We start from the raw sequence: 23,969 nt of genomic DNA, 5'->3' as shown, positions 1-23,969 counted from the left end.
GCCCATTAATTTGAGCTAAAAGTACAGAAAAATGTTCTGAAGATTAATGGACTATTTTGACATTAAAAAAAAATTAGTGATTTTCTGACTGCGTTACAAGATACCACTGAACATTTTGATTTCAATTTTTTCTCTAATATTTTCAAATGTGGTCTTTCATGAGTTTGCTACGGTCACGTTGTGCTTGTTGCATCTTGTTCACAGTTGTGATTCATCTCCAGAGATCTTATTTGGATTTAATCCTACAGGTTCTCAAAGGTAGCTGGACACATGAATGAACTTGTTAAGATAAAGTTTAGTATGTTTTCCTCTATCAGCTAAAGTATAAAATATAAAACCACCTAAATAAATGCTAAAAGTTGTGTACAACTCTAGTAAGTCCACAGCTTGAGTATTGTTACTGTTCTGGTGATGATGAACCAAATGGATATATTGAAATGCTACTGGGATAAAAGGTAACATCAGTAACAATAATCTCAAACCTACTGAACTGTTGTAAAATCTCATTTGATTCACGAATTCAGGTTGAACAACCCTTGCCCAAAATGCCTGGGGCTGGAAGTGTTTCAGATTTTGGAATATTTGCATCTATATAATGAGCTACCATAGGGAAACACGAGTAAACACAAAATCCACTTACTTTACATATGCAGCTTATCGTATGTACAGCTGGTGCAAAGATCACAAAGTGAGCAGCCCGCAGTCAGAGCACAGTCTCATCTGCTGGAGCTTGGGACCTCCACAGACAGTTGGAGTAGAATTATTGCCCGACCACATCTGTTACTGGGTTCCAGTGCTGTGATTGGCTTCACATCCATAATCGATTTTAAACAGCCGCCTGTGCCACAGCAAATAAGATGGGAGGGAATAGTTTTGTCTAATATTGTTAATAATTTTGTGCATAAACCAATTACCTGCAATTTGCAGTTCATTGTGATGGAACTTTGCTTGTTTCATTATCAGCAAACCACTTAGTGGCACATGTTCACTCGGATGCTGATGAATCCATTCTTTCAATACACTGTTGAGAACTTCATTTTTTGCTTTATGCAGTGCTTTTCTATTTTTCATTAACTTTTGTTCATTACATATGTGAAGTCACTCTCAGAATTGTCTGTGGTGTGCAGAGACCTGTTCATTGCCTGGGAACCTTCCCAGCATTTTGTGGAATGTTTCATTTGTGATGACATGTCTCAGTGCTCAAAAAAAAAGGATTTCGAAGGTTTTTGGTTTTGGAATTCTGGATAAGCAGTACTCAATCTGCACTCTCCTTACCTGATACGGCCTAAATATGACACCAAAATCTTAGAGGAAGTTCTTAGAGAGAGCAAACAACTATCATCTGGTGAGTGAGTGGTGGGGGAATGGAACAGTGGTGGGGATAAAGCAGGAAAATTGAGTGGGACAGGAAGGCGGTAAGTGATAATGAAAGATGCTGAGAGGAAGTGAGATTGGATACTGAGGATATTGAGTAAAAGAGTGATGGACGGGGAGGAGGTGGTTATCAGAGGACTGACAGAAGCTGGAATGAGGGAGGGGACTGGGAGAAATTGTGCTCAAGGGATTAGTGGTCAAGAAAGCAAGTCAGTTGTCTCTTTGTCAAGTTGGTATCATTCCTAGTATGCAATGACCATACAATCTGAAAATAATTTATACACAGACATCTTCTGTTTCTCATAAAAAAAAGTTCACTCCTTAAACCTGTGAAAACTGGAATGGAAACAAATCATCTTAGATCTTGATGTGGACCAGATTGGTTTCTCATTTACTCTCCTATCTGTGGAAGAGGCTCAATAAGCATGTTTTAGTTTGAAATCTGAAAGTAAAATTTTGGCTGATACATGGTATTTAGAAATGTCTTAATAATTTGAATTTTAATTTTTAATTACAGGTAGAGAAATGGCTTACCGGAAAGTGGATCAGAGGTTTCCATTGCACACTCAGGATCTAGGTACTGAGGAGCTTCCAGTCACTTCTCTGGAATTAGAATGGGACATGGAAAAGGAACTAGAAGAAAGTGAATTTGAAGGTTTTGAGCAAGATGATTCTAGGCAGCACCATCTGGTAAACGCCACTGGAAACAATGAGCTTGACATTGAATTTGTGGAACCTTCAGCATCACCACGGGGAAGATTCGAACGTCTCGAGGAAGAGTGTGATTATGTGGCAGAAGCAAGAACAGCACCGAAAACTCGGCAGAGCAGCTTTCCTCAGAAGGCAAAACTCCTTGTTGCAGGGATTGCTATATTTATTTGTGGTATTCTAATAGGTTACTATGGATGGAAAGGTACCTCAGAAAACATTTTGGAAAATAATGTAACAGTGACGACACCACCTGAACCCTCAGCTGCAGCACCTGATGATAGTAAAATCTCTCAGGATGTCCTTCAAGAAATCAATGGGTACAGTATCAGGAAATTTTTTAGGTAAGTGTAATTGTGGTACAAATTATTAAGCTTGATTATTGTGAAGCCAAATTGGGGAGAAGAAAAAGTCAATATATTTCTCTGCACACTTCCCCAAGATTGGCACAGTTGTTGATGAATTATTACTTTAATAAAATCTGACTTTTTCTCAAAATTAAGTGTGAAAGTCTAAAAGATAAAGAAATGGCATTCAAACTGCGCTAAATTTTATTCGTAAATGCATTTTGCATAACATTATCACTTCTGAAATTAGAAATAAAACGTTGCACTAATAATTTTCTGACTATGGCAAGACTCTGCAGTATTTCATCAGAACAGTTGTAGGTTAGCAATAAACTCCTGGTGAGAAACATTTTTGCTGCATGATTAGTTCATGTCTATGTCTGGATGTGACCATGATTTTTTTTCTCTAATTTTTAAACAGATTTTATATGTGGGATCTTGGGAAGTGGGTGTCTTTGCCAACTTGGATTTGTTGCATTTTTCCAAGTTGCCCTGAGAAGTTTACCTTTGGGGATAAAAGCCAAGGTTTTAACCCTATAGTAATAAAGGAGTAGCATTATATATCCATGTTCAACTTTGATTTAACTTGGAGGGAGACTTGCAAATCATCAGTTTCCATAGCCTTGTTGTTTTGTCTTTCTCAGTTTGCATTCCCAGTGAGTGCTGCTAAAATAAAGTTCATTCATCCCATATAAAGTAAATAGCGTCATCCCAGGTGGTGAGTTTCGATGGACGGGGCATTAATCATTTAACTGCTCTTTTATATACAGTATTTTATCAAGCTCAGTGAATATGTTGCAGTTTCACCACTTTCTAGAGGAGCATTGAGTTTTCATCACCTTATTTAGCCTTGAGATTATTGGTGTTTGGCAATTGCCTACACGTTGTCAACCAGTGCCCTAACTTTATTGCTCATATAATTAGTTATTGATTGCTGCCCACTCCAACCAAGATGTCAATGGCAGGAGTTTGATAATGATATTGCTGTTGTTAGACCCAGAGGAGGAAGTTGCACATGGATCTTTTCTTGTCGTTTTCTGAAGCTGTGAAACCAGAGCAAAAATGATGGAAATTTGATATCCATTAAAAAAAGATTACGATTAAATACCAAGTATAATATGCACATCTGCTATACGTGAATGGCTGCTGACATACCCCCGCAATGTCCTGAATATTTGCTTAGAACTGTGCTTTTGTTAAATCTTTTAATTTTTTGTGAGCTTCTGTAGTGCTGTCTGGGCATCATGATAGCTCCTTTGGTTTGAAGCAAACATATAAAATACCTTATACAATGCTTGTGATCTGTAAAAGCCCATCTACTACAATCTCAGAATATTTCACTTAGATGCTAAAACTGTAATGTACATTTTGTATGGGTTCAATGCAGTTATGTGTTCAGTGCACTGTAAAAGGCAGGATCAAAGTATAGAATTTGATTACATAGAAGGAAGCTGTTCAGCCATTATGTTGTTCTGGAGTTATCAATTAATTCCCAATCCCTTTGTTTTACTATGTCTTATTGATTTATTTTCTTTTTCAAATATTAACCTTATATTCTTTCAAAATTAATTGTTTTAAGTAGTACTTTTTTACATCTCAATAGCACTTTTTTTAAAAAATCCATTACCTCACTCTTAAATAGATACAACAGGCACAACAATAGATAACAACTCTCAGAGATACAACATCCAGTCACTGACTATTGTTTTTACTGAGTTCTCCAATAATTCTGAGATGCTCTTCATAAAGTTGCTGTGAACTCAATTTCTTTTGATTGAGAGAAATTAAGTTTGAGATATTTCTCACCTTTGTTATTACAATGAAGTTCTTTAGCATCCTCAATTTCTGAAGGAAGGCACTCAGTCTAACTGGAATAATCATCTTCAGCATTTCATTGATACAGATTACCTTCTAGCTTTCATATTTATTTATTTTACAAAATCTAGTACATTGTGTATTACCTGTGTTTGTGCAGCGTCCCTCAACTCTGTCTTTTTATCATAAACAGCCATAAATAGTTGGTGTTTTCATCCTCTTATGAACTTTACTTGCCTACATTAAAAAAGTGATCTGAAGTCTGTGGACCCCATCTGCTAATTGGATTACATCCACCTGGAGTTGTTTACATTTTCAAATTGCACTTGATAATTTCATACTACGTACAAATGCTAAAATTATAACATGTATAAACATGGATAGCAGTGACTTAGATACTGATCTGCAAAGGATACCTGTTGTTTCTATCTGTTAGATCCAAGACAGATTCATTAACTATTGGGCTCTGTTTGCTGTCTTTTATTGAGTTTTCACCACAACCACCACTTGCGATTATTCATTTAAAAAAAATCGAAATTGCTAAAAAATACTCAACGGGGCAGGTAGACCTCGGGAAAGAGAAACAGAGTTAATATTTCAGGTCAAAGATCCTTGAATTGGTAACAAGAGAATATATTAATTTTAAATTTCAGAGTGCAAATGGATAATTCAGAATGGGTGAAGTCACTAAAGCAATAGATTAATTCATTTTGTTGACAGCTTAATGAAGAGAATAAAAGAGGGCCAAAAAAAGTTGTAAATAATATAAATGTAAAGCAATACAAAATTTTCAAACAGGCGAGGCTATGCTTGTGGAACGATGAAAACTGAGCCAACAGTGTAATGGAAGACCAGCAGCAGAACACACAAGTTTTTATATAAGTAGACAAATTGAGTTTCCTGAAGTTGCAGAATTTGATAAAGAATCTGTAAGGCAGCACCATACCCTCATGAGGGGCTGTTTTTGAAGCTTGTGTAGTCCCTTGCGCTGCTAGCAACAGAAAAATGGTACAGTTATTACCCCTCAACCATCAGGCTCTTGAGCCAAAGGGGATAATTTCACTCAACTTCACTTGCCTCCTCACTGAAATATTCCTGCAATCTATGGACATTTCCAGGACTCTTCATCTCATGTTCTTGATATTTGTTGCTTATTTACTTATTATTATTATTCATTTCTTTTTGAATTTGCACAGTTTGTTGCCTTTTGCACATTGGTTGAGCGTTCAGTTGGTGTGGACTTTCATTGTTTCTGTTATGGTTATTATTCAATTATGGATTTCTTAAGTATGCCGGCAAGAAAATAAATCTCAGGATTGCATATGATTGCATATGTGTACTTTAATACTAACTTTACTTTGATTTTTGAAATGGTTTGGAGGAGTAATGAAATAGACAATTAAACTGGCAGATAACAAGAAACTCAGTTGATCCTGTTGGACTGAACACAGATGCTCTGTAAACTGATGACTGAATCTGCATTTGGTTTGTGTAACGTAAAGGAGATTCACAATATTGTGAAATCCTCCTCTGTGAGTAAATTATAAACAGAACAGTGATGCATGCCTTCAAGAACTCTATGCAAGTGACATCCAGAAACCAGGCATGTCTTAGAGCTTCTATGCCCTGTTGTACAGTATGTATGGAGGCCCAGGAGCTAATTTGTTGACCTTTACGGCTTTAAAGCTGCCATTAAACAATTCTATTAAGCATTTGGAATTTTATTACAATTGTATTATCAGAATCAGAATCCTTTATTATCACTAAGTATGTGGACACATACAGGGAATTTGATGCTGGTTTCCCTGAGCTCTCACTGTACAGAATCAAAAAACAAACAAAACAATAGTGCAAATAATCGTGAACTATATACAATGAGGTATACCTGTGTATGTACAGGTGGACTTGGTTTATAATAGACTAAAATTAAAGTGTTCATAAGACTGATGGCATACGGAAAGAAACTGTTCTTGTACCTATTTGTCCTGGCATACAGTGATCTAAAGCGCCTACCGGAAGGAAGGAGTTGGAACAGGTGATGTCCAGGGTGTGATGGGTCTACAATGATGCTGCTTGCTCGCTTCCTGACTCTAGATGCATATAAGTCCTGGATCGAGGGCAGCTTCACACCAATAATCCTTTCCGCAGCCCTGACAGTTCTTTGGAGTCTATTCTTGTCTTGTTTGGTAGCTGATCCAAACCAGACAGTGATGGACAAACCGAGAACAGACTGGATTATTCCTGAATAGAATTGAATCAGCAGCTCCTGAGGTAGGTTGTACTTCCTGAGTTGACGTAGGAAATACAACCTCTGCTGAGCCTTTTTGATAAGAGTGTCTGCGTTGGGTGTCCACTTCAGGTCCTGGGAGATTGTGACACCCAGAAACTTGAAGGTCTCCACAGCAGCCACAGCACTGTTGAGTATAGTGAGTGGGGGTAGTATTGGGGGGGGCTCCTCCTGAAGTCCACTGTCATCGCCACAGTCTTGAGCGTATTTAGCTCCAGATTGTTCTGACCACACCAGAGGGCCATCCGTTCCACCACCCGTCTGTATGCAGACTCATCACCGTCTCGGATAAGGCCAATGATAGTTGTGTCGTCTGCAAACTTCAGGAGTTTAACAGATGGATCCTGTGAGGTGCAGTCATTAGTGTAAAGGGAGAAGAGCAGTGGAGAGAGCACATATCCCTGGGGGGGGGGGGGCACCGGTACTGATTGTCCGGGTGCTAGAAATGATGCTCCCCAGCCTCACTTGCTGCACCCTGTCAGTCAGGAAGCTTGTGATCCACTGACAGATGATGGGGGAGACTGAGCTGGGCGAGTTTGGAGTGGAGGATTTCTGGGACGATGGTGTTGAACGCCGAGCTGAAGTCAACAAACAGGACCCTTGCAGAAGTTCCTGGGTTGTCGAGGTGTTGTAGTATGTAATGCAGTCCCATGTTGACTGCATCATCCACTGACCTATTTGCCCGATAGGCAAACTGCAGGGGGTCCAGCAGGGGGCCTGTGATGTCCTTCAGGTGAGCCAACACTAGTCTCTCAAAGGACTTCATGACCACAGATGTCAAGGCAACAGGCCTGTAGTCATTTATTCCCTTGATAGTGGGTTTCTTAGGGACTGGAATGATAATGGAGCACTTAAAACAATGAGGGACTTCACACAGCTCCAGTGATCTATTGAAGATCTGTGTGTAGATGGGGGCCAGCTGATCAGCACAGGTCTTCAGGCAGGAGGGTGACACGCCGTCTGGGCCTGGCGCTTTCCTGGTCTTCTGTCTCCGGAACAGCTGACTCACCTCCCTCTCACAGATCCTGAGTGCAGGTACAAGATGCACCAAAATGTTGTGGTACTCAAAATAGCATGGTATATCCATAGTAAGTCCTGATGAAGGGTCTCGGCCTGAAACGTCGACTGCACCTCTTCCTACAGATGCTGCCTGGCCTGCTGCGTTCACCAGCAACTTTGATGTGTGTTGCTTGAATTTCCAGCGTCTGCAGAATTCCTGTTGTTTATGGTATATCCATGGTATATGGTTGTTTATGGTATATCCATGCAAGTTTTCTTTAAAATACAGAAAAGATATTGAATTGTGTATGATCAAGTTTTATGTTGTTCCCCTGCAGAGTGTATAAGTGTACAGAGTGTCCAGCAGTGTACAAGCAAGCTTGCTTTTTCACTGCAATTGAAAAAAAGCCCAGGGGACCAATACTGCTGGATTGTAGCAGATACCTTTCTGACATCAAATAGGAAAAGTTAAAGCAGTTAGGAATATGAAGACTTAATAGACTTTTGAAATAGAAGCTTGCAAGAATGCCTAACAATAAATTATCTTAGTGGTCAGATGCATGTCAAAATGTTGGAAGTTATTTTTAATTGGTAGTTGTTGTTGGTCATTTGTTCATTCCTGAGATATCAGCATCACTGTGAAGGCTGTCTTCTATTGTTCATTCCCAAATGCTTTTGAAAGGTTGGTGATAAACTGCCTTAAACTACACTATTTTGATGAAGAAGCTCACTGTGTGGTTGAGTTGTGAATTTGACTGCCTATAAGGGAATAGCAAAATCTTTCCAGGTCAGGTTATTCTGCGATCTATGAGCAAGTCTTAAGCAGTTGTCTTGCCACACACATGTGATGCTTTGTCCTCCTTTGTGGCTGAATTAGTAGCTGGCAGAGCTGCTGTTGAGGTAGCCTTGGTGAATAACTACATATTTTAACTCATCCACACTGAAGCCACTATATACTGATGATTGAGGGAGTGAAAATGTAAGGCAGTGGATGTCATTCATCTGCCTTATCCTGAATGATGTTTCTTTTGTTGGAGCTGCACTTATCTAGACAAATGAAGAGAATCACATCTGGTTTATGTCTACTCGTTGAAAAAAAAGCTTCTGAGGTAGCTGAAGTGAGTTCCTTACTGCAGAATACCCAGCCTGTTGACCAGATCTTGCATCTATTGCGTAGCTGGTACTTCTATTGCACACATTTTAGCAGTTACTTAAGTGAGCAGTAATATGCTTGAATGTTATCTCACTGTGTGTTGTCATTGTTTACTTTATTTTCTGAAGAAGTGAAGAGAGAACATCTCCTAATTTGATCCTTAGATGGAAAAATAGGGTAAACCAGTGTAAACAGTGCCACTGGCCACTGCTTCATGGTGAGACAACAATGATGGCCACGAGCCCTGAAGGAAGCTTCTTTGAATGTTCTGTTGTGTTTGTGGCAAAGATCTTTTCTTTTCTGACATCATTTGCAGTTAGGTGTTAATTTAAGGATCTCTCCGGTGCCAATACCTGTGAGAACATCATTGCCTATCCAGCCTCTCAGCCTTTCATTTTCTGAAAAAGAGACATGCATTGCAGATGCCAGGAAAAAAAGAGGCTTCCTCAGCTACCATAGAGAAACATGTGTCAATAGACGATAAACTTAGTTAAATGACTTCAATCCTCTCCCACGTTTTCCCATGCTGAGAGCTAGATAAATCAACGCAATTTACTGATTGGTTTGCAGTACACATGGCAACATGAATCTTTTATATTAGTTAGGCCACACTGTTTGCAATTCTGGTTGCCACAGTTCATAATGGATGTTATTGCACTGGGCAGACTAAGGAGGAGATTCACCAGGATGATGTGTGGATTGGAATAATTCAGTCATAGGAAGGAACTGGATGTGGGTTTGTTTTCCATGAATCTGAGAATGCTGAGGGTGGAGCTGATTTAGAGATACAAAATTATCAGGAATTGGATAAGGTGGGTATTGAAAAACACTTCTTAGTATTAGGTTTATTACCAGAGGGAATATGCTTAAGATAAGGCTTGGTGATTTAGAAGACATCTGAGGAAAAGAGGGTGGTTGAAGTCTGGAACCCACTACCTAATGGGTGATGAAAACAGGTACTATCACATTTAAGAAATATTTATTGAACACTTTAAACACAACTGTATAGAAAACTACAGGCTGAGTGCTGGAAAATAATTGATGAATGGTATGAATGTAGGGGGCTAAGTGCTTATTCTTCTGTGCTTTCTTGTCATGAATTTTGATGCTCTTCAATGCATTGTTTCATTTAAGTAGGCACAGGTGCCATTGCTATCTTTTTGTCTGCATCTTTGTTGATTCCCTCTTTTCATTCTGCTGACCAAATTGTATGTCTTCTTACTCAGTTGCATTACAATATTCTGCCTCTGTCCCTTTGAAGTTTGGTACAAATAAGATCACTGTTCAAATCTTCCATCACATGTAATTTGAAATGATGCTTAGGATAAAGTATTTAGATCAGTGAAGTATATAAAAATAGTCATGTTCCAACACTAGCTCTGCAGCAGATTTCCTTCTAATCTGGCAAACAATTGGTTACCATGACATCATATGCACATCCATCACTATATTGCTTTTAGTTACATCATCAAAGATTGTAACTAAGTTGTTCGTTCAGAATTTCCCCCAAACATCTATACTGGTTTTCATTACCTTATTGATAATTTTCCAAGTGTGTTTTAATTTTCCAAGATCAATCCATTTATTTCCTTTCTTAAGTTTACCGATGTTGATGTTATTTTGTTGATTGATAGCCTCAGAATCATTTTGCAAGTATCTCTTCAGTGATCTGCAATTTTCCTAAATTTTATGTCAATCCTCCTTTAAAACAAGATAAATAGTGATTCATCAGAGATCATCGCCTTTTGTCACATCAAAAATTTACCCTTGTATCCTCCTGCTAAGTATTTTCTATTTTGCAATGCATTCTCTGATTTTATACGTTCTGATCTTAATACAAGTTTACTATGCGAGATCTTATCACGTTCTTTTTTGTTAATCCAAGAATGTTGACAACATCTCTCTTATCTGCCTGAAATATTGCTTTGAAAATTAAATGGATTGGCCAAGCATGACCGTAGGTTTTTAAAATTCATTCTGGATATGCATTATCGGGTTCTTATTGAACCTTTCACCTCTAACTTCAAATGTGTCCTCTAGTTTTCAAATCTCCAACCCTGGAATAAAAGACCACTTACCTTATCTCTGCTGCTCATGATTTTATATTCCTCTACGTGGTCACCCTTAGTTTCCTATGCTTCAAGAACAAAGGCGCAGTCTGTCTAACCTCTTCTTATAACTCAGACCCTCGAGTCTTGACAACATCCTTAAGAATCTCTTCTGCATTCTTTCCAGTTTAATGACATACTTCCTCTAAGAGGAAGGAATACAATACTCCAAATGTGGCCTCACCAATGTCTTGCACAAATACAACATAACTTCCCAACTTCTATATTCAGTGTCCTGAGGATGAACCAGCAAGTTTACAAGTAGTTGATGGATGTAGACGAATGCAAGGAAGGACAAGCCAGTGATTGGCTACAATTGCAGACAGAGCGAAGGGTTAAATTGTACCATAGAGGCAAAATTCAAATAGGTGAAGAATGCAGGGTTGAAGGTGCTGCATTTTAATGCACACAGTATTCGGAATAAGGTGGACGAGCTTGTGGTGCAATTCAAGATTGGTCAGAATGATGTGGGCATCACTGAGTTGTGGCTGAAAGAAGGCAATTGTTGGGAGCTCAATATGAAAGGATATACTTTGTTTCGAAAGGACAGACAGGAAGGCATAGGTGGTGGTGTGGCTGTATTGGTAAGGGATGGAATTACATCTTTAGAAAGAGGTGACATATTGTCAGAGAATGTTGAACCTTTGTGGGTGCAGTTAAGAAACTGCAAGGGTAAAAAAAAAAACATTATGGGGGTCATGTAGAGGCCTCCAAATAGTAGCCAAGATGTGGGGTTGATATTACATCTGTCGGACAATGCTGAGGATGTTCTATGAGTCTGTGGTGGCTAATGCTATCATGTTTGCTGTTGTGTGCTGGGGCAGTAGGCTGAGGGTAGCAGACACCAACAGAATCAACAAACTCATTCGTAAAGCCAGTGATGTTGTGGGGATGGAACTGGACTCTCTCACGGTGGTGTCTGAAAAGGGGATGCTGTCCAAGTTGCATGCCATCTTGGACAATGTCTCCCATCCATTACATAATGTACTGGTTGGGCACAGGAGTACATTCAGCCAGAGACTCATTCCACCAAGATGCAACACAGAGTGTCATAGGAAGTCATTCCTGCCTGTGGCCATCAAACTTTACAACTCTTCCCTTGGAGGGTCAAACACCCTTAGCCAATAGGCTGGTCCTGGACTTATTTCCATCTGGCATAATTTACATATTATTTAATTATTTATGTTTTTTTTATACTGTATTGCTATACTATACTCTATTCTTGGTTGGTGCAACTGTAACGAAACCCAGTTTCCCTCGGGATCAATAAAGTATGTGTATCTATCTATCAAAGGGAGCTGGAAAATGCATATAATAAGGGTAATGACACAGTTGTAATGGTGGACTTCAGTATGTAAGGGGATTTGGAAAATCAGGTTGATGTCAGATCACAAAAGAGGGAATTTGTTGAATGCCTACAAGATGGCTTTTTAGAGCAGCTTGTGCTTGAGCCTACGAGGGGAAAAGCTGTCTTAGATTAAGTGTTGTGTATAACCCAGATCTTATTAGGGAGCTTAATGTAAAGGAACCCTTATGAGACAGTGATCATAATATGACTGAATTCATCCTGCAATTTGAAAGGGAGAAGCATAAGTCACATGTATCAGTATCGCAGTGGAATAAAGGGAATTACAGAAGCTTGAGAGAGGAGCTTGCCCAGGTAGGTTAGAGGAGGACACCAGTGGGGATGGTGGCAGAACAGGGATGGTTGAAGCTTCTGGAAATAGTTCACAAGGTACAGGATAGATATGTCCCGCAGAAGAAGTTTTTCAAACATGGTAGGGGTAAGCAACTGTGGCTGACAAGGGAAGTTAAGGACTACACAAAAGCCAAGGAAATGGCATATAAGGTAGCAAAAGTGAGTGGGAAGTTGGATGATTGGGAAGTTTTAAAATCCAACAAAAGACAACTAAAAAAGCTATAAGAAAGGAAAAGATTAAATATGAGGGTATGCTAGCCAATAATATAAAGCAGGATACTAAAAGTTTTTTAAAATTATGTAAAGAGTAAAAGGGAGGTGAGAGTTGATACTGAAGCACTGGAAAATGATGCTGGTATGGTAGTAATGGGGGACAAAGAAATGGCAGATGAACTTAATGGATACTTGGCATCGGTCTTTACTGTGGAAGACACTAGTGGTGTGCCAGAGGTCCGTGAGTGTCAGGAAACAGGATTGAGTGCCATTGTGATTACAAAGGAAAATGTGCCAGGTAAACTGAAAGGTCTTAAGGTGGATAAGTCACCTGGACCAGATGGATTCTATCCCAGAGGCCTGAGAGAGATTGCTGAGGAGGTAACCGATGCATTGGACATGATCTTTCAAGAATCACTTGATTCTGGCATGGTTGTGGAGGACTGGAAGATTGCAAGTGTCACTTAACTCTTTATGAAAGGAGGAACCCAAAAGAAAGGAAATTGTAGGCCAGTTAGCCTAACCTCAGTGGTTGGGAAAGTGTTGGAGTCTATTATTAGTATGAGGTTTCGGGATACTTGGAGACTAATGATAAAATAAATCAAAATCAATATGGCTTTTGTAAAGGAAAGTCTTGCCTGACAAATCTGTTAGAGTTCTTCGAGGAAGTAACAAGCAGGGTGGACAAAGGAGAGGCAATGGATGTCATTTTCAGAACACGTTTCATAAGGTGCCACACATGAGGTTGCTTAACAAGATAAAATCCTATGGTGTTACAGAAAAGGTACTGGCATGGATAGAGGAATGGTTGACAAGCAGGAGGCAGCGAGTGGGAATAAAAGGGGCCTTTTCCGGTTGGTTGCCAGTGACTAGTGGTGTTCCTCAGTTGAGTATTGGGACCGCTACTTTTCACATTGTTTGTCAATGACTTGGATAATGGAATTGATCGCTTTGTGGCAAAGTTTGTGGGTGATACAAGGGTAGGTGGAGGGGTAGGTGGTACTGAGGAAGCAATGTGTTTGCAGTGGGCTTTAGACAAATTAGAAGAATGGACAAAAAAGTGGCAGTTGGAATACTGTATTGGGGAATGTATGATAATGCATTTTGGTAAAAGGAACAATAGTGCAGACTCTTATCTAAATGGGGAGAAAATTCAAACATCAGCGGTACAGAGAGACTTAGGAGTCTTTGTGCAAGACTCTCAGAAGGTTAATTTACAGGCTGAATCTATTGCAAAGAAGACAAATGCAATGTTGCCATTTATTTCAAGGGAAATATAATAGAAAAGCAAGGAGATAATGCTGAGCCTTTATAAGACACTAGTCAGGCCGCACTTAGAATATTGTCAACAGCTTTGGGCCCCATATCTTAGAAAGGATGTGTTGTTATTGGAGAGGGTCCAGAGGAGGTTCACGAGGATGATTCTGGGAATGAAGGGTTTAATATATGAAGAACATTTGGCAGCTTTGGGCCTGTACTCATTGGAATTTAGAAGAATACATGGGGATCACATTGAAACTACCGAATGTTGAAAGGACTAGATAGGGTGGATGTGGAGAGGATGTTTCCTCTGGTGGGGGTATCCAGAACTAGAGGGCACAGCCTCAAAATTGAGGGGCAACCTTTTAGAACAGAGTCAAGGAGGAATTTTTTTAGTCAGAGAGTAGTGAATCTGTGAAATGCTGTGCCACAGACTGTGGTAGAGGCCAAGTCGGCGGGTATATTTAATGCAGAAGTTGATTATTTCCTGAACGGTCAGGGCATCAAAGCATATGGCGAGAAAACAGGTGTATGGGGTCGAGTTATATCCGAGATCAGCCATGGTGGAATTGTGGAACAGATTCAATGGGCTGAATGGCCTAATTCTGCTCTTTTGTCTTATGGTTTTATGGTCCTGAGTCCTGAAAGCCTGCATACCAAAAGCCGCCTTTACTGCCCTGCCTACCTGTGATTCCACTTCAAGAGATATATACACCTCTACTCCCACGACCATCTTTGTTCTACAACAGTAATCAGGGCCCTTCCGTTCAATATCAAATCCTTACCTTGATTTGCCCTTCCAAAGTTTAATCCTTCACACTTATGTGAATTAAATTCCATTTGCCTTTCCTCACCCCATTTACCTAGCTGATCAAGTCCTGCAGCAATTCCTGATTATTCCCTTTAGTGTCATCTGCAGTATTTCAACCAGTCTTGTTTATTATGGATCTTGCAGTTTGCAACATTTACCAATCATAAATTCTTCCTTTATGGTTATTACATATAGCATGGTTCTGCCCTTTTAAATATTTCAACTTTTACTTATTATTGATTCTATAGTCATAGTTATTCGAAATCTGGATTACATATAACTAAATGCATTTAAGATGTGAGATGTAGATACATTTAGCTTGGTTTCAGATTAATTTGTTATAAAACTTATTAAATTAATTAATTTCTATTTATTAATCCTATAAATCAAATTTTAATGGGACACATGATGTAAACGACTTGCTAGTTTTTCCGTAGAGAAGCCATATCTTGCTGATCTGCTGCTGTGCACATATCAGCATGGTGGGGATTTCTATATCTGTACTGAAGTACTGCAAATGGTGCATCTGACCTCTCACTCTGCTGTTGGATTCGGCGCATGTACAATAATGTATCAAGCTGAAAAGAAAGATGCATTGAAATTGGCTGCTTAGTTTAGTGTTGGCCATAACAAGTGCAACTAGCATGCCTACTTCATTTGAAAGGAGCCTCCAACCTTCATTGAAATGGTTATGTGGATATTTTAATTATAATTGATCTGAATGTTCTTAAGTAATTTACAGAATTTGAATATGACTTTAGAATTTATTTTGATGTTTTGATTTATGTTATTGAAAGATGGCTGCATGAATTGTCAGAAGACCAGAGGGGTGGTCAGTGGGGAGAGCTTTGCTTTGTGTTGTCTGAGGCTGCTCACAGAATGACTGCAGCAAGATCAGCAGAACATTGGGAAACATGTGGCTACAAAAGATAAGTACAAGCACATCCTAAGATATCCCACCACGAGCATAGACAGGAGTCAGGTCCAACCTGAACTGCCCTAATGTAGTTTTTAAAAAAATCAATTTAATGTTTATAACCTTTATGTTTTGATTTAATCATTTTACATAAATGATTAATAAAAGTTGAGTTAATATATTAAACAATTATGTAATTACACTGCAATTCCTTGTGCTCTAACACTCTTCTGGAATGAATTTTTCAGTTCTTTTTATATTGTGACAGAGGAAATTCTCTTTTTCTGTGTTTTATGGTCTCCTTTATCTGCCTTAATGTTTTATGGCCTCTGATCATGTACACCTTTCAACTTTATATATTTACCTATTTAATGTTATTGTTTGGTTAAAGCTACTTAGCATCTCCTTTCCATTCCTCCCCAGATTCCTGTCACCGCTACTTAGTGAGGCACAAATCAGGTTCACAGAGGTCCGCTTTGAAGCACTGTGCCTTTGTGAATATATCTCGAATACCCAGCCTTTTGGAACTGATGGGTTATAACTGTTCTGCCTTTATCCAAACACAATAATAAGGGTTCTACTTAAGTAGACTCAATTTACATTGATTGCTAGTGCCTTGTATTTTTTCAAAAGGACTTTAGGTTAATCTAATTTGAATAAATTATATTATCAGTTTTGCTCACCCATTACCAAGAAAGTCTCCCTGCTTCAGCAGATGCCCATCACTCTCAACCCCTGCCTTGTGCCCAAAACTTTTTGCATAAAAGTTTGCAAGATTATGATTTTTTTCTGCTGTGGGTGTCTGTTGCCAAATATTAGTTTTGACTTAATGCAGTCATATAGTGAATTCCAGTTAATTGGGACACATCAGAACCAGTACATTTTGGCCCAATTAAGCGGCTGCCCCAATTAGCCAAAGTTCCACTGAAATAAGCATAAAAACACAAACGACCATTTAACTCAGAAACAAATTATGTACTTAAATGAACTGCAGAACAAATTACAACACTAACTAAACTGAATGCTTGAAACTGGTCAAGTTTAAAAAAAAGAACAGTAGTGCTTTTTTGGGAAGGGGCAGACACGATTAAATTATGAAAAGGCAGAAAATGAACAAATTCATGGATTTATAAACAGTGAATACCAGGTGATAATAATCATAAATTTTAAAAAAGGCAGACATGGCTGGCTACATCAGAAAGGTAGATGTGTTCGATTGCACAAGAGATAACTGAATGTTGTACCTTGAGCAAATTGAGCGGAATTTTGAAGCAAATGGAATAACTTGAGAAACGAGTACCAGTTCTGCTGAGTGCAATAGGTGGGAGATCATACAGTTTGCTTAGAGGTTTAACTGTTACAACTGATCCAGCTAAAATGAGCTTTGCTGATATTGTGAAAGTAATGCAGGAACATTTAGAAACAAAACCATTGTTGATTGCAGAATGCTTTTGGCTTCCTAAGTGGAATCAAAAGGAACAGGAGTTACTTCAGCATATGTAGCTAAATTGAAGAGATTGTCTCAGCATTGTCAGTTTAGAGATGGTTGCACAATGATGCACTGGGAGCTTGTTTAGTTAGTGGGATCTTACAAGAAACCATTCAAAAACTGCTCCTAACTGAAGCACAATTTATATTTAAGAGAGCTGTTTAAACTACTGTATCAATGGAAACAACAGACAGTTTCACATTTGAATTGCAGTCAGGAATGAAAGTGAATGTGAACAAAATTGCAGTATGTAGTTGGAAGCCTTCCTGGCTAGTCAAATTAGATTACTGTTGTGGCAGGGGCTCACATCCACCAGACAAACCAGTTTCAGGTTTAAACTTAAAACTTCCAGGAAATGCAACAAAGTAGGACACATACAAAGAGCATGTCAGGCAGACAAAAATAAATGGACGGCACAGGGAAGAGAAAATGATATAAAGTCAAACTGCAGTTTCTAAAAGGGTACTAATCTGCATGCTGTTGATGAATAATCTGATAACGATGAGAGTGACACAGGACTGAGTGGCTTTGAAATTTACATTGTGGAAACTAACGATAGACATGCAATATGGCTTACACCAGCAGTGAGTGATAAATTAATTAAGATGGAATTCGGCACTGGCTCGGCTGTTTTAGTCATTCAACAAAATGAGTTTGAATGGCATTTCAAAGATACTGAACTGAATCCTACGAATATCCACCAAGAACTAATACTGGAGAAAAGATAACTCCTTTGGGAATGACATTTGTAACAGTGATATACAACAACCAATAAGCCACACTGGGCTTGGCGGACCAGCATTGTGGGATTGTGATTGGCTGAGGCAAGTAGAGCTTGACTGGAGATCCATCCACCATTTGTATGCCACATCCTCTGCAATAGAGTCAGCTGAAAGCAAATTACGAAAGTACTGAACGATAGCACATCAGTGTTCAAAATGGCATTGGAAAACTCAAACCTATCAAGAGTAAAATAGTGTTAACTGAAAATGCCACACCAAGTTTTACAAAGCCAGCCTGGTTCCATATACTATTATGATAAAGCAGCCAGTGAGCTAGAATGCATGGAGACCGAAGGAATTTTTTCCAAAGTTGATTAGAGCCCATGAGCAATACCAGTGGACCCAGTAGTCAAGAGGAATGGGTCTGTCAGGATCTGTGGTGATTGTAAGGCCACCACTAACCCAGTACTGAAAGTAGATCAATACCCTATACCCAGTATAAAGAATGTCATTGCAAACTATTTTGGAGGAAAGCATTTCAGCAAAGTGGACATAGCTGAGGCCTACCTATAGATGGAAATGGAAGAAGAATCCCAAGAGTTTCTCTCCATAAATACTCACAAAGAGCTTTGTTGCCATACTAAGTTTATTTTTTGGAGTGGCATCTGCACTTTGGCAGAAAACTATGGACCAGGTTCTGCAGGGCTGCCCAGGCACTCAATGTTACCCAGATGGCATCATTGTTCCCAGGGATAACAGGGACATCTCCAAACTCTCAAGACAGTATTAAAAAGATTAGAAGATTATGGTCTTACAGCATGCCACTACAGGCATAAAACAATCATTACTTACTGTAGTTGCACCATTGACACACAAGTTTTTACACAAATGTGCTGAGAAAATTCAAGTAGTGGTGGATGCCTTAGGGCCAAAGGATGTGTTACAGTTGCAATTCTTTTTTAGGATTTGTCAATTAATATAACAGTTTCTTGCCAAACCTGGCTACTGTGCTCCACCCCTTGAACTACAGATCAGGAAGAAATGGCAATGGACAAAGCAGTGTGAGGTGGCTTTCAGAAATGTAAAGGAAATGGTGACATCAGTCACTGTACTCACACATTATAATCCATATCATCCAGTGAAGCTTGCCTGTGATGCCTTAAGGTATAGGTGCAGTCATGTCACATGTTATGAGTGATGGAACTGAGTGCCCCATAGTGTTTGTATTGTGTTCCTTTACCGCTGCAGAGAAAAAAATTGCACACAAATTGACAGTTTCATCTGGGGTGTAAACCGTTTCAAACGTTTCAGTACATGTGTAGAATGAAGTTTGCCCTTATTACTGATCATCAACCACTGGTGTCCATTTTCAATCCACAGAAGAGTGTTCTACCAACAGCAGCAATACAAATGCAGAGATGGACTCAGTTTTTGCAGGACGCAATTACATGATACAATTCAAGAGGACAACTAATCATGGAAATGCTGATGGATTGTCCCATTTACCCCTGGCATCAGAAGTAACTGAAAGAGAGGACACTCCTCTTGACATATTCTCCCTAACACAAATCAAAAGTCTCCCTATTACCATAAGACCATAAGACAAAGGAGCAGAAGTCGGCCATTCGGCCCATCGAGTCTGCTCCGCCATTTTATCATGAGCTGATCCATTCTCCCATTTAGTCCCACTCCCCTGCCTTCTCAACCTTTGATGCCCTGGCTACTCAAATACCTATCAATCTCTGCCTTAAATACACCCAATGACTTGGCCTCCACTGCTGCCCGTGGCAACGAATTCCATAGATTCATCACCCTCTGGCTAAAAAAATTTCTTCGCATCTCTGTTCTGAATGGGTGCCCTTTAATCCTTAAGTCATGCCGTCTCGTACTAGGCTCCCCCATCATGGGAAACAACTTTGCCCCATCCACTCTGTCCATGCCTTTCAACATTTGAAATGTTTCTGTGAGGTCCCCCCTCATTCCTCATTCTCCTTAACTCCAAGGAATACAGTCCAAGAGTGGACAAACGTTCCTCATATGTTAACCCTCTCATTCCGGGAATCATTCTAGTGAATCTTCTCTGTACCCTCTCCAATGTCAGCACATCCTTTCTTAAATAAGGAGACCAAATCTGCCCACAGTACTCCAAGTGAGGTCTCACCAGCGCCTTATAGAGCCTCAACATCACATCCCTGCTCCTATACTCTATTCCTCTAGAAATGCCTTCTTCACCACCGACTCAACCTGGAGGCTAACCTTAAGGTTATCCTGCACGAGGACTCCCAAGTCCCGTTGTGTCTCAGAACTTTGAATTCTCTCCTCATTTAAATAATAGTCTGCTCGTTTATTTCTTCTGCCAAAGTGCATAACCATACACTTTCCAACATTGTATTTCATTTGCCACTTCTTTTCCCATTCTTCCAATCTATCCAAGTCTCTCTGCAGAGTCTCTATTTCCTCAGCACTACCGGCCCCTCCACCTATCTTTGTATCATCAGCAAACTTAGCCACAAAGCCATCTATTCCATAATCTAAATCATTGATGTACAACGTAAAAAGAAGCGGCCCCAACATGGACCCCTGTGGAACACTACTGGTAACCGGCAGCCAACCAGAATAAGATCCCTTTATTCCCACTCTCTGTTTCCTGCCAATCAGCCAACACCCTATCCACGTATGTAACTTTCCAGTAATTCTATGGGTTTTTATCTTGTTAAGCAGCCTCATGTGTGGCACCTTGTTAAAGGCCTTATGAAAATCCAAATGTACAATATCCACTGCATCTCCCTTGTCTAGTCTACTTGTGATTTCCTCAAAAAATTGTAATTACGTCAGAGGTGAATCAAAAGGAAACCAGTGAAGACCCCATACTGTCTCAGATCTACATTGTCACCTAAAATGGATGGAATGTGCAGCAGAAATCCCAGTTCCCTCATTTTTACCAGCGCCGGGATGAAGTGGCTCTTGATCGATGTTTCCTTGTTTGGGGATTGAGTGTCGTTGTGCCATCCAAGCTGAGATCTGAAGTGTTGGAGGAACTGCTTGCTGATCATCTCGGTGTGGCTAAAATGAAAACATTGACTTGAAGCTTTATCTGGTGGCTAGGATACACAGAGCAGCTTACTGTGTAGGATGCCAACATGTATAGAAAAGAGGTGTCCAGAGCTGTCAGAACCAATTCCTTCCATCTCAGAGTCAACTCCTACAACCACCGCGGAGGAGGCCCCAGAATCTGAGATTGTTTCACAGCCACAAGTCTCACCTGCGAAGCAAAGTGACCCCAACCACATCCCCCCCACCCCGCCCTGTTAGAGTGGGTTTTTTTGGGTAAGTGATTTGTTTACACTTAAATGACTCTGGCCACCAGACTTCTATTTGACTATTTGACAAAGTACCATGGATTGAGTCCACAACAATGCGCTCCCTAAAAAGGTGTGAATACCAGATGCTTCTGGCGCCGTAATTTGACCTGATGCTGTAGTTTCGAAGACAGTATTATCTGTACATTACAAATATTAATTGTCTTCTATGTTAGCGCGTAAAATGCCAAATAAACATATTGTGGATTTAACTTGCATTCCTAAAGGCTGTGGGTACCAACCCAGACATGTTGGCGTCGGAAGGAAAGGATGGAGTTAGGTAGTGTGATATTTTGTACGTAGCTTCAATAGGAAACATTGTCTGCATTGTCTATAACTTTTTAAGTAGCGATTGCCTTTGTGTTTAGCATATAAATATCGAGCCCACATTGGACTAGCAGACCTTTCTACCAAAAGCGTCTCCGTCCGTATGATGCCTGCTTGTTGTGTCGAATAAAGAAGCTGCTTTGTGTCTACCAGTGACTCTGTCTCTCCAGTAATTTCATCCACGCTACAACACGCCCCAACAATGAAAGGTGTCATCCCACAAGAGTAGAAAATCCTCTGCAGCAGGGAGGAGTGTTGTGTATTTAATGTTTTGATAATATTTGACTAATATTGTAGATATATTGAATAATTGAGTGTACTTGCTGTTTACCTAATTCATCACAGGTAATACATAAAAGTACGTGAATAGCATTTGTCATCATGCCACCTAGTCATATGTGCTCACATCGCTAAAAGTAAAAATTAAGTCTCCTGGGCTCTCGTCCTTTTCTTTCAATTAGTTTTATGTTTTGGAGTTATAAAACATAACAAAAGTTGTGATTGTGATCTTTAGGAACAAGCAGAAAATGCTGGCGAAACTCAGCAGGTCAGGCAGCATCTATGGAAATAAATATACTGTCAATGTTTCAGGCCAAGACCCTTCATCATGGTGATTTTTAGTTTGTTCAAAATCTTTTATCAGTTTTATAGCTGAATTGTATGACCCCGTGTCTGAAATTTAAAATTTCAGTCAAGCAACAGTTGTGTTGATGAGCTGAAATTGTCTGTGCATTCAAAATGTGCTTCATGTTGCAAACCTATGGCATGGCCATGAAATATTTTAGTCTTTATTAAGCTTCATCATTGAAGGATTTGCAGTAAAAATGAAAAATTGCTTTGTAACAGAACTATATGAAATGCAGTTTTCTTACACTAATTGGGTACATTTTTAAAAGCAAGGGGGCAATGATGTTGAAATAAATTTTAGAAAAAGCAAGCTGTTGTGAAGCCGCTGTTGCTTCACAAATAAAAACGGCAAATTTGCTGAGATGCATTGCAAATTAAAACCATAAATTTGCTGCTAGACTAAATTGATAGTTCCCAAGGGAAGTGATTTCAAATGAAAGTTTCTTGCTTTCCTCCATAGATTGCCTTAACTGAGGGCCAGTGACTGATGAAAATTCACTAGCTGGGCACAATTTTCTCCACCTAAGTTTCAAGTAGACTTGTTCAAACATAACTCAAGAGTTTGCTTGTGAAATGATGTACCTGGAAACTGGACTTTGAATCTGCATATTTGATGATTATAATTGTATAATGTATATCTTTAGCAGTGCATTTGGGGATGACAGCATTGATTTATGGTAGAATAGATTACCTTTCGACATAAGATTTCATTACTGTATTCTGGTTTTCACTATTGACTATCTGTTCATGACAAATAGCCATTGGATAACATTTGATGATTCTTATATATTGCTTCCTGTTTATGTGTTTTAAAAGGTTTTTCAAATATCAAGTTCTCGTTATGAAATGTAATATTTCATCAATTGTTTATAATTTCCATTTTGTCTTTCCCTTTTGTAAAGACTAACTGACTCTTCCCTCTACTTTCTCAACATTTCCAGCTCTTTTTTCTGAGGACATGCTATCTACAAATGTAAGCTATCAACTCCCAGAGTTACCCTGAGTATACTTTCTCCCACATTACATACTCTTCTCTTCTGCCAGTTTTTTATGTGACATATTCTGTTGATGTGGCTTTCATGCCAGTGTTGTAGTTATGCTTCACGTTTTTCTCAATCTAGGATTATTCTCTTGCAGTTACAAGATGGTTTTGTTGCATAAAATTTTTACTCACAGGTGAAACCAAATGATGATTGGAAGACTTCTTTGTAAACCTGAACATGAACACGACCTCAAGTTTCCAATCCTCTGTCATTTTAATGTCCTTGGCAAATCATACAGTTGCTGCTACTGAATAGTTGCTCAAGTTTGATTCGACTTATTTATAGTTTATAGTCTTACACCTCATGTGCTTTATCCATGAAGTCTTTTCAGCACTGACAATTCACACTGTTATTGCAGAAGTTCATCAGTGGAATTTGGAAATGATCGGCAGCCTGATCACATTGGGGTACAGCCTGGCCATCAAGATCTGCTGTTGCTGTCTTAGCAAAGGAGTCAGCTCATTTGTTCCTTTAGTGATTTCATCATTTTCATTAGTGTGAGCTGCCTAGTTTTTTACAGCAATTGCAGTAGGTAATTGAAAAGCTGGAAAAGATTCATAGATAGTTCACCGTGTTTTACCGAAGTTCCGGGGAGGTAAGAAACCAATGTAATTTCTGTAATTGTCCATTGTCATGTGCTACTCCTAAGGTGTAACAAGATTCAGTGTAAATGATAACAATGAGAAGTTTCCATAATTGTCCATTGTCATGT

General features: G+C 39.3%; 1 protein-coding gene across 10 annotated transcripts in view; it reads left to right on the top strand.

The window, feature by feature from the left end:
- LOC140196330 (inactive N-acetylated-alpha-linked acidic dipeptidase-like protein 2) overlaps positions 1 to 23,969 on the top strand; it is a 993,804-nt gene that overhangs the window by 415,408 nt on the left and 554,427 nt on the right. For all 10 annotated transcript variants that reach the window (XM_072255337.1, XM_072255335.1, XM_072255333.1 and 7 more), the window contains one exon: positions 1,892 to 2,426. In XM_072255337.1, the coding sequence (XP_072111438.1) occupies positions 1,900 to 2,426 (527 nt within the window). In that variant the 5' untranslated portion in view covers positions 1,892 to 1,899. The remainder of the gene's footprint in view (positions 1 to 1,891; positions 2,427 to 23,969) is intronic.

Source organism: Mobula birostris, chromosome 4, assembly GCF_030028105.1.
Source record: "Mobula birostris isolate sMobBir1 chromosome 4, sMobBir1.hap1, whole genome shotgun sequence".
In the NCBI taxonomy this organism is placed as follows: domain Eukaryota; kingdom Metazoa; phylum Chordata; class Chondrichthyes; order Myliobatiformes; family Myliobatidae; genus Mobula; species Mobula birostris.
This window is presented reverse-complemented; position numbering and strand designations above follow the sequence as displayed.